At 38.2% G+C, this 12,093-nt stretch overlaps 1 protein-coding gene across 1 annotated transcript; it reads right to left on the reverse strand.

Moving 5' to 3' along the window:
• Positions 1–543: 543 nt before the first annotated feature.
• Positions 544–7,660, reverse strand: sar1ab (secretion associated, Ras related GTPase 1Ab). Its single transcript, XM_054799651.1, has 7 exons — positions 7,550–7,660; positions 6,750–6,814; positions 5,318–5,437; positions 5,173–5,238; positions 5,004–5,107; positions 2,737–2,868; positions 544–2,558 (listed from the first exon to the last, which is right to left on the reverse strand). The coding sequence occupies exons 2-7, from the start codon at positions 6,805–6,807 to the stop codon at positions 2,442–2,444; spliced, it is 597 nt and encodes a 198-aa protein (XP_054655626.1). The 5' UTR covers positions 6,808–6,814; positions 7,550–7,660; the 3' UTR covers positions 544–2,441.
• Between the last annotated feature and the right edge of the window lie 4,433 nt (positions 7,661–12,093).

The raw sequence follows: 12,093 nt of genomic DNA on the forward strand, positions 1-12,093 counted from the left end.
GATTGCGTTCCGGGTACAGATTGAGTAGTGACACGGTTCAGCGCTCGATGCGGTGTGTACGTCTATGCACTGGACGATGAAAGAAAAAAAAAACGTTTAACGCCTACTGGTACATTGGTAGAAAAGCTTCCGTCAAGATAACAACACGGCAACACTTTTCAACCTCCTTTACGTCCACGATGCAAGACTAGCAGCAGAGCAAGTGAACTTTGCCCATGTCTACAGGAATGTTTAACTACTACAAGTTTAACCTTTAGAGACAGACACAGGTGGCGATATAACCACCTTTGTGTGAACATTTTTAACACGAATGTTTCAAGAAAAACGAGTATTTTCCGAGCGCGACAACTTCCTGATCTCGCCTCATTGGCTCACGAGACACTTACCGGCTATAGTGATTGGTTAGAAAGCACCAATAGGAAGCAAGAAGGCGGGACTTTTGTTTGCGTTTCAATTATATATTAGCTTTGAGTGTAAAAGAAAAATATTTTCAAAGTAGTAAGAACAAAATGTAAGAGACAAAAGATAAATGATTGTAGAAAGTGTTTATTCCCATCAAACGTGACACCACCTTTTGTAACCGCTTAACTGCTTCAGAACTAACTAATAAATAATAGCATTTGTACAAAACAATATATTACATAGAAAAATAAAACAGTTGCATGTATTACTTTTTATCACCTGCAGTATTTCAAGCCAAGGAAGTACTCTCATAATAACAGTGCATGTTGTTGGCAGGTACTAATCACAAAGTACTCCAGTCTTGTCGCGGTGAATATTCATCGTGAAAACACCACAAGTCTGCCCAGTCATCATAGACTGCAATCATACAGCATAACGGCGTTCTCTCGGAGAGAATCTCACAGCAAAAAGTCACTTAAAGCGGTTTCAGTTGGAAAATAACACCATTTGAAATATGATTATCTCATGCACAGTTAAACATGAGTTACCAATGCATGCCTGCCAAGAGGACGAGCACCATCCACAAAACTTTAAACAAACTGACCTCCGGTGTAAGTCAACACCAGCTGCTAAAAATAAGTGCGAGTCAGAAAGTGACTTGCCGCGATGACACGTTCTAAATGGCACCCAAAGGTAGAATTCACAGCAAGAGGATCATTCCTTACACTTCACCTGAATATAAAACCATTTCCGTCAACGTGTACATTGTGAAAGAATATCTTTGTGGGGCAGGTAGATTTGTTTTGCTTTTGTAAATCAGAAGAGGTGGGGTCTGCTTTTACAACGGCGTGTTAGGGCCACGTTGGAAAAAATAAAAATCTGACATTTCCAGAACAAAGTCGTGAATTTATGAGAAAAAAAAGTCGTAATATTACAAGAATAAAGTCATAAATTGATGTGAATAGAGTGGTAATATTACGTGTCAGAGGGAAAATAGAGCATAGCTCTTCAGGAAGGAAGGGAACTTTCCTCTTGCTTCATGCAAGCTTTCATTTATAACGTGGCAGCAAAAAAGAGCAGTTGAGCACAAACAGATTCCTTCTGACTTCAGCCTTCCTTACCACGCCCCCTCCACGCCGGCCAACGCTCACATAAGTCCCCCCTTTTCACAGCTGTCTCAGGCAATGCCTGGAACATAAAGTTATAGACTGCATTCTCGGAAATGTACAACTTTTTTTGTCGTCAATTTATGACTTTATTCTCGTAAATGTACGACTTTTTTTTGTAAATTTACAACTTTTTTCTCGTAAATTTACGAGAGAAAACTTTATTCTTGAAATCTCAGATTATTTTAATACTCAGCTGTGAAAAGTGGGGACTTGTGTGACCTTTGGCCTTGGGCAAAGGTAGTATTACAACTTTTTTTTCTCGTACATTTACGACTTTATTCTCGAAATCTCAGATTATTTTAATACTCTGTTGTAACAGGCATTGCCTGAGACAGCTATGAAAAGTGGGGGCTTATGTGACCTTTGGCCTCGGGCAAAGGTAATATTATGACTTTTTTTCTTGTAAATTTACAAGAAAAAAAAACGTAAATTTACGAGAAAAAAATTCTCATAAATTTATGACTTTATTCTTTACTTTTTCTTGTTTTACAACTTTTTCTCATAAATTTAGGACTTTTTTTTCATAAATGTATGCCTTTTTTGGTAAATGTACAACTTTTTTTCCTCGCAAATGCATGACTTTATTCTCGTAAATTTACTACTTTTTTCGGAAAGGTACAACTTTATTTCTTGTACATTAAGACTTTTTCTTGTAAATGTACAAGTTTTTTCTTGTAAAAAAAAATCAGAGATTTTGAGAATAAAACTCGTACAAAAGTTGTCCATTTACGAGAATTAATTTTTAATCGTAAATTTACGACCTTATTCTTTACTTTTTCTTGTTTTATGACTTTTTCTCATAAATTTATGACTTTATTCTCGAGATCTGTTTTTTTTAATGTGGCCCTAATACTCCGTCATAGCTTTGAATTAGTCGATGTACTGAGACAGCCAACGAAAGCCTTCTCCGTATCCTTGTCTCTTCAGAACGCTGCACATAAAAACCTCCATTGGCCTCAAATTTAGCTCCTTCAGTGACACGTTTCCCTAAAAAAAAACAAAAAAACATATACCAACCAACCGTTATGCTGAAAATGTCATGAAAAATGAACCTTTACACACCACACACACACACACACACACACATCATAGACAAAAAAAGAAACCGTTTTCAATGAGCGGTGCTAAAACGTGTGCTAGATGTTCTTGTCATGTGCCTCATCACCTTTCCTGTCGTGTGTCCGTGCAGACCAAACATCCCTCGCAGCGCGTCCTCGCTGATGGCCTCCGGTCGATCAATTTTATTCCCCAGGATGAGAACCGGGACGTTTGAGATGGTGTCATCGGTTAAAAGAGCCTACACAGGGCGAGCGTCTTAAAAGAGAGCACACCCCTCACATCTCAGCAACCGCTTTTATTACCGTAGATTTGATCAAGGGACAACACTATAGAAATGAAGCTTACAAATACTTTAGAGTAGTCTGTGCATAGCTTGTATAGCAGTATAGATTTACTCTCCATTGAAGATGGATTAAACCGCATAAACCTCCCCTTAAACTGCATCTCGGCTTTGTCGTATAAATGAAAAAGTCGTTCATTAATATCAACTTCGCTTTGTTTCCCATTTTTGCTGTTGTTTTTCTTCTTAAATAAATCTTTTTTTTTCCAGAATAATATGTTTTTAGTCCCACAATATTTTGACTTTATTCTCATATTATTATAACTGATTCCAAAAATTACTACTTTATTATGTCTTGTTTGTTGGTCATTATATTACCACTTTTAAAAAATATGTTTTTTCTTTAATATTTCAACTCTATGCTACCACAATGACATTCTTCTTCCTTTATTATATATTTAGACTTTAAAAACTCACTTTTTTTTCTTGTTAGCATACGACTTTTTCCTCTTAATTTTGACTTTATTCAGGTAAAATTGTGACTTTTTTTCACGTTAGTGTACGACTTTTTTCTCTTAATATTTCGACTTTATTCTCGTAAAGTCCGACTTTTTTCTTGTAACTTTTCAACTTTTTTGTCGTAAAATTACAACTGTTTTTTTCCACTTGCGCTAATGTTTTTCCCCAACTATTTAAACTTTATTCTTGTAAATTTTCTTCTCATATTTATGACCTTACTGCCATAATATTTAGACTTTATTCCCGTGACATTATAACTTTTTGTGCAAAGTAATTTTCCAAAAATTACAACTTTATTTGTTGTTTTGTTTGTTTCTTATGGAGCCCCTGAGGGGACACGGAGAAAAAAAAATTGAAGGACGAAAAAAAAAAAAGATGAACTTTTGCGAGATAGGCGCAAACTTGTTTTTCTGTTTTTTTACTAAAATGACGTTTTTTTCTCATATTAAGTTAAAATTATTATTATATTATATTATTATTCGTAAAATTATAACTTTTTCCTCTTTAGAGTGCAATTTTTTTCTCTTTAATATTTTGACTTTATTCTTGTAAAATTACTGCACATTTTTCCATTTTTGCTGCCGTTGTTGCTTTTTAAAAAATCTTCTTGTTAAATTATATTTTTAGAATATGCCGCGGGCCAATAAGAGACTGTCTTTTAGCCTTCTGCTGAATCCATATCACTCATCACAAGGCCGCTATGCTGCTTAGTTATTACCGTCGCTTTCACAGGAGCAGATCCTTTAACATGCTCAAGGATATGACCTTCATCCTTAATGATGGTCGCAACAGTTGAGCGGTTCAGACCAAAAGTGCGGCCAGTGTTGTGGCCGTTGTTCATTTGGTCATTTTCTATGAAGGTTCATTTGTTTCTTTATTACCTAAACTTTTTTTAGACACTGAATTTATGTAACTGAATTTTTTGTATTTAAATTTTTGTATTTTATTTAATTTTTTTTACTTGATTTCATGCTGAAAATGTAAATGAATATAAAACTGTACGCAAAATGCGTGTTTTGAAATTCCCTACATTGAAATACTGAGTTTAAAGATTCAGTTTGCTTAAATACAGCGTTTTAAAATGCACTTCATAAAAATTCTGTTTTGCACTGAATTATTTTTTTGCACTGAATTTGATTTATCCCATAAACTGAATTTCTATTAACTGAATTTTAAAACACCATATTTTCACAAATAGATTTTTTTAAACACACATTTTTGTGTTTAAATTTTTCATTCAAAAACATTTTTTTAAGTGTTATTTGATGTAAAAAAAAAAAACTCATTTAATAAAACTGAAAGGCAATAAATTCAGTTATATAAATTCATAGTCTAAAAAAAAAAACGTTGGCGCACGTCGGGGGGGAGACATTCATGAGCGATGTTATGTAGCTAACTAGTGTAACTGCTGGTTATTGAGCCTTTCTCGTATTTACGGACCACAGTGAAGTAACGCGGAACGTGGTAAAAACGAGGACCACCTGTGTTGTCCCTTGAGAGGATGAAGTCATAAAATGGTTGCTGACGTGTCGTGAGGGAGAGTATGCGTGTTAGGATGAATTCAACGATCTCACGTCCAGCTCTACTTTCGCCTCGGCCAGCCGCTCGTGATCGGCGCAATCCACCAGGTAGACGATACCGTTTATGGCCGGGAGGTAGTTTTTCCAGATCCTTCGTGCTGGAAAGGGGAAGAAAAAAAAACATCATTCCAAATCTTCCAAAGAACATCAATCTCATCCCGACCTTGTGTATGTCCTCCAAGGTCAAATGTCGTAAAGGTCATTCCAGCGATGGTAAGCTCCTCAGACGCTAAGGACGCACAGATAAGAGATAAATGTGAATGAACGAGTACAACCGTACTGCTCACCTAGCATGTCAAAGTGCGTACTTGGATGTAGCGTGGGTACGTGCTGTCCCAGCCTGTCATCTCTGAGCATGTGCAGTAGCGTCGTTTTCCCCGCATTGTCGAGTCCGAGGAACACCAGCTTGCCGCTCTTCTTGTACAATCCTGCAGACAAAAAGACAGAGAGTTGCATACAAACACCTGTACTTTTGTACTACAAGTATGCTACATAAAGATAATCTCTTTTATCAAAATATGATCCCTAGTCTCGGTTTTCGTATGCCCCAGTTTTCGAATGATTCGGTTTCCGTTAAAAATCTTCAGCCAAAATTTTGACTCGGTTTTTGTACAATGTCTGTTTTCGTACACCCTAGTTTTCGTATTATTCGTTTTCCCTCAAAAATCTTTGCCAAAATATTGCCTCGGTTTTCGTACACTGTCTCGGTTTTCATACGCCCCAGTTTTCGTATGATTAGTTTTTCATTGAAAAATTTTCACCAAAATTATGTCTCGGTTTTCGTATGCCCCGGTTTTCGAGTGATTCGGTTTCCGTCAAAAGTCTTCAGCCAAAATATTTTGCCTCGGTCTTCATACGCACCACTTTTTGTATGATTCGGTCTCCATCAAAAATATTTACCAAAATTTTGCCTCTGTTTTCGTAGACTGTGGTTTTCGTGTGCCCCAGTTTTTGCACTGTTCGTTTTCCGTTGAGAATCTTCGCCAAAATTTTGCCTCGGTTTTCGTACGCTGTCTCAGTTTTTATACAGTATTGCACGTAAGAAACGACAGTAATCCCTCGCCTTCTTTGCACTTTGAACTTCACTCTATCACGGCTTTTACAAAATGTATTAATTAATAAATGTCATGGTTTCATGGTTGAATATGGCCTATTATTTCTTTAAAATATGCATATTTAAGCACATTTTATGTATTTTTTTTTGCCTATGAAGCATTTAGGCATTCAGAAGACTTAATGATTATTTGTAGATTATGTAGTATTCTACACTGGTCACTAGGTCTCAGTAATGTTACACTGATGGGACAATAGCCACCGAAAGAAGTACTCTACAGAACAGGAAGTAAAAACGAACAGCAGGGAACTTTCCCAATACTATCACTTGTGACTCTATATTATGTCTTATTTATGACTTATGTCTTATTTTCTCTTTTGATGTCTACTATATTGGGTAACAGAAGTGTACAGGTGAATATAGGGGTGTTATTTCCTGTCTAGAGGGCTCTAATAATGTTAAAATCCGTAGTTAGAAGGTCATAAACAGGCTCTCTATGCTCTAACTATGGAAATATTCCATTTATAAATGAGGAATTGTACTTTGCCGAAATGCGCTTATCACGGTCGGGTCTGGAACCAACTAGCAGCGATAAACGAGGGATTACTTGTAGATACATGAGAAAGAGGGACTCTTCATTCTGTCAAAAATGAACAATAATAATAATAGTCATTGTTGTACATTACCTAAAAGTGACAAGACGCTGCTGAAGCCCCTGTAGATCCAGTCAAATATGAAAGACATTGTTTGCCTGTAATGTAGAGAAAAGCAACTTTTAAAAATTGAGTATCAGCAATCTAGAAGTGGACCACCCTGTTCCCGATCGCCTGGATAATTCTGCTGGTATGTGCAAGCTCTAATAATCACACCAGCTTGAAAAGCGTGAATGGAAAAGTGGGGCCCAGTAAGCAACAACCATCCATTTCTTATGTGTTCACTTTGCTCTCTCGCACTGATCTTCTCCTTGACTATTTTTATTATGACAAGTTGCTGCAAGGACACTTGATCTCCACACCCACACACACACACACACACACACACAGCTGTCACTCTGTGTACAACTAGATGTGCTTATTGCAGTGCATATGAGGCCTCTATGAGGGAAATTCCAGAAAAAATACCCACTTGTTGATTAGTTACGGCAATGTTACAAATGTCACCTAATTACACGTAGCTTAGCAATGAAAGACCAGCATGTTAAATGGCTTTTATCTTGCATAATTATGTATTCTGAACTAAAATTATACACTCATAACTGCTTGGTAGAACTTTCAGAGCATGCTGACACACTTTTTATTGTTGTTAGTGGTACAGGAGCTATAACAGCATTTAGTCGACCTAAGGTAAACAACAATAATCATTAGCGTTGACGTCAAGGTCCTGAAAGTTCGCTAAAGCGCTAAAGTTCGTGTCGCCTAACACACGCAGAAAAAAACAAATACATGTCATAACTACAGCCAAGAAGTGAAAGTTAATAAGTAACTACCTTGTTCTGACTACTTTATGAACCCAGCGTCCGTCTTTTCTTTTTTTTGGTCCGGCTCTGCGTTGTCAACTGTCACGCAGTATGCAAGGTTGACATTTAACCGGAAGTACGTCATCACGCTAATACGTCATAGGCGAATACGCGACGCTAACCAGGGGATTAATTTTTATGTAGCGACTTCTACTTATATTTGACACTACTATCACAAACCATGAATGAAATATGTTTTAAAATAGTATCAAATAATTGTAATACAAACCCAGAAGTTATTAATTTGAAAATATGTTTTTAAATTACGTCTTTGGGAACTGCACTGCAAAAATATTGGACCATGTTTAATATTTTGATTAGATTATTTAACAAAATAGGAAGGTAAAAACATCATGCATGGGTGTCCAAAGTGCGGCCTGGGGACATTTGTGGTCCTCGGCTATTTTTTTTGTTGACATGAAAATAAAAAAAAAAAAAACAACAACAACAGCAGCAGCAAAAATGGAAAAATCGGCCCTAATTTTACAAGAAAAAAGTCAAAATATGAAGAGAAAAAAGTTGTCTAGCGAGAAAAGGTCATACTTTTACAAGAATAATGTAATATTATGATTAAAAATACCCTTTTAGTAGCATAAAGATTAAATATTAAAGAAAAATGATGTTTTTTAAGTCGTATTATTATGGAAACCAAAAATAAATAAACTTGTCATTTTTGGAAAATTAGGTTGCAGAAAAAGTTATATTACAAGAATAAAGTCAAAATATTATGGGAATAACAAGAAGAAATTTGAAATAGTTGGAAAATTAACAAGAGCAAAAGTGGAAAAAACAGCTGTAATATTAGGAGAATAAAGTCAAAAATATTAATCTTATGTAATGTAATCTCATGAGAAAAATGTCGCAATTTTAGGAAAATAAACTCATAATATGAGTTACTTTTTAAAAAGTTGTAATTATGAGAAACAACAACAAAAATAAAGTTGTAATTTTTGGAAAATTAGGTTGGGGAACAAAGTTATAATATTATGGTATGAAGTCATAAATACAAAAAGAAAATGTACAAATATTATTTAAGAAGTTTAAATACACTCCTGATCAAAATCTTAAGACCAGTTGAAAATGGCTAGAATTAGCATTTTGCACATTTGGATCTTAATAAGGTTTTAAGCAGAGCTACAATATGCAAAAACAAGAAGAGGGAGTGAGACAAAAAGCATTTTGAAAAAGTAATTTATTGAAAACAACAATTCAACTGAGATAGGCTGTTTATCAGATGATCAAAAGTTTAAAGCCATCCCTCAAAAATAAAAAAAAAACTCTCTAAACCAGAACAAAAAATGTTGTCAGTAGGACTCAGTAATGAGTAGCTCCACCGTTCTTGTTCATCACTAAAAAGTGGCTTTGGGCATGCTTGATGCGAGTGTTTCCAGGAGGCTAGTGGGAACATTGCTCCGAGTGGTGAAGATGGCTTCACCAAGGGCATCAACTGTCTGGAACTGATGGCCATTTTTATAAACTTCCCTTGCCATCCATCCCCAAATGTTCTCTATGGGATTGAAATGAGGGGAACATGAAGGATGGTCCAAAAGAGTGATGTTATTCTCCCTGAAGAAGTCCTTGGTCAAGCCAGCATTGTGAACTGCAGCGTTGTCCTGTTGAAGAACCCAGCTGTTACCACACAGACGAGGACCCTCGGTCATGAGGGATGCCCGCTGCAACATCTACACGTAAGCAGCCGCCGTTTGACGACCCTGCACCACCTGAAGCTCCGATGTTCCACTGAATGGAAAAGCACTCCAGACCATGATGGACCCCCTCCCATCTCAGGTGGGATCTCCTTGTCATGCCAGTAACGTTGGAAGCCATCTGGACCGTCAAGGTTACATTTTTTCTCATCAGAGAATAAAACTTTTTTCCACCTTTCAATGTCCCATGTTTGATGCTCCCTGGCAAAGACTAAACGGGCACTTTTGTGGCGTTGAAGGAGACGAGGTCTTTGAATTCCTTTTTTGTTTTTTTAAACCCTTTTCCCGCAGATGTCGTCTGATGGTTATTGCGCTGCAGTCGGCACCAGTAAGGCCTTAATGTGGGTGGAAGACCACCCTGTGTCTTGATGGACAGCCAATCGGATCCTTCAGCTCAGCGCAGGTGTGATTTTGTTGAGTCTACCACTTGACTTTTTTGTTCCATAATGCTCAGGATCTTTCAAAAAATGTAGAATGACTGTCTGACTGCGCCCAACCTCAGCAGCCATGGCACGCTGCGAGAGGCCTTGCTTATGCAGTTCAACAATCCGACCACGTTGAAAAAGAGAAAGCTTCTTAGCTTTACCATCAGAAGGGCATGACAGTGTAATGCCTGACACAAAATGAACATTTTGAGCAGATTTTGGCTTTTATAGCCTGTGGTCTTAAACTTTTGATCAGCTGATAAACAGCCTATTTCAGTTTTTCTTTTCTTTGTTTAAATTACAAGCGCCAAATGTTTTTTGTCTCACTCCCCTTATATATATTATATAGCATATTGTAACTCTCCTTAAAACCTCATTAAGATCCAAATGTGCAAAATGTAAATTCTAGCCATTTTTCAACTGGTCTTAAGATTTTGATCAGGAGTGTATTTGGAAAATAGTTTAAATATAAAGAAAAAAAAAGCAAAAATGGGAAGAAAGACCGAAGTTCATATTGATAGTATACTTCCTCACTGATATCACACATCTATATATTGAAATACACTGCTCAAAAAAATTAAAGGAACACTTGGAAAACACATCAGATCTAAACTGGGGGAAAAATGATGTTGAATATGTTTCCTGATAATAAGTGGGTGATGTATTAGTAACAAAATGATGCCACATCATTTGATAGAAATGAAAATGATCACCCTATAGAGGGGGGAAATCAAAGACACCCCAAAAATGAAAGTGAAAAAATGATGCAGCACACTGGTCCATTTGGCTAAAATGTCATTGTAGCCACTCAAAATGATTCTCAGTAGTTTGTGTGGCCCCCACGTGCTTGTACGCATGCCTGTCAACGTGGGGGCATGCTCCTAATGAGACTACGGATGGTGTCCTGGGGGATCTCCTCCCAGATCTGGACCAGGGCATCCATGAGCGCCTGGACAGCCTGAGGAGCAACCTGGCGGCGCCGGATGGACCTAAACATAATGTCCCAGAGGTGTTCTATTGGGTTTAGGTCAGGTGAACGTGGGGGCCAGTCAATGGTATCAATTCCTTCATCCTCCAGGAACTACCTGCATACACTAGCCACATGAGGTCGGGCATTGTTGTGGACCAGGAGGAACCCAGGTCCCACTGCACCAGTGTAGGTTCTGACAATGGGTCCAAGGATTTCATCCCGATCCCTAATAGCAGTCAGGGTGCCGTTATCTAACCTGTAGAGGTCTGTGCGTCCTTCCAGGGATATGCCTCCCCAGACCATCACTGACCCACCACCAAAGCGGTCATGCTGAATGATGTTGCAGGCAGCATAACGTTCTCCACGGCATCTCCAGACCCTTTCACGTCTGTCGCATGTGCTCAGGTTGAACTTGCTCTCATCAGGGAAGAGCACAGGGCACCAGTGGTGTAGTTGCCAATTCTGGTGGTCTATGGCAAATGCCAATGGAGCTCTACGGTGCTGGGCAGTGAGCACAGGGCCCACTACAGGACGTCGGGCCCTCAAGCCACCCTCATGGAGCCTGTTTCTGATTGTTTGGTCAGAAACGTTCACACCAGTGGCCTGCTGGAGGTCATTTTGTAGGGCTCTGGCAGTGCTCATCCTGTTCCTCCTTGCACAAAGGAGCAGATACCGATCCTGCTGAGGGTTGAAGGACCTTCCACGGCCCTGTCCAGCTCTCCTGGAGTAACTACCTGTCTTCTGGAATCTCCTCCATGCGTCCAGGTACCGCAGTGATGCCCTGGTCCAGATCTGGGAGGAGATCCCCCAGGACACCATCCGTAGTGTTATTAGGAGCATGCCCCGACGTTGTCAGGCATGCGTACAAGCACGTGGGGGCCACACAAACTACTGAGAATCATTTTGAGTTGCTACAATGACATTTTAGCAAAATGGACCAGTGTGCTGCATCATTTTTTCACTTTCATTTTTGGGGTGTCTTTGATTTCCACCCTCTATAGGGTGATCATTTTCATTTCTATCAAATTATGTGGCATCATTTTGTTACTAATACATCACCCACTTATTATCAGGAAAGATATTCAACATCATTTTCCCCCAGTTTAGATCTGATGTGTTTTCCAAGTGTTCCTTTATTTTTTTTGAGCAGTGTATATATCACTTTACAAAATATCAAAGTTGCAGCCTTTCATTGTTCACTGTGTGGCCCTGTCTGGCAAAAGTTTGGACACCCCTGATATAATCAATCAAAAGCTGTATGACAGTATTAGTTCAGCTCGTGTAATTATAGCGGTGTACACTAGGTGGCCCCACATTAATTCAATTCGATTCAATTCATTTAATAGCGCCAAATCCCACGGCACGCTACACATGAGGGTCACATTCAGAAACGAAAACAAAGAAGCAACTGAA

Source organism: Dunckerocampus dactyliophorus, chromosome 14 (assembly GCF_027744805.1).
Source record: "Dunckerocampus dactyliophorus isolate RoL2022-P2 chromosome 14, RoL_Ddac_1.1, whole genome shotgun sequence".
Lineage (NCBI taxonomy): Eukaryota > Metazoa > Chordata > Actinopteri > Syngnathiformes > Syngnathidae > Dunckerocampus > Dunckerocampus dactyliophorus.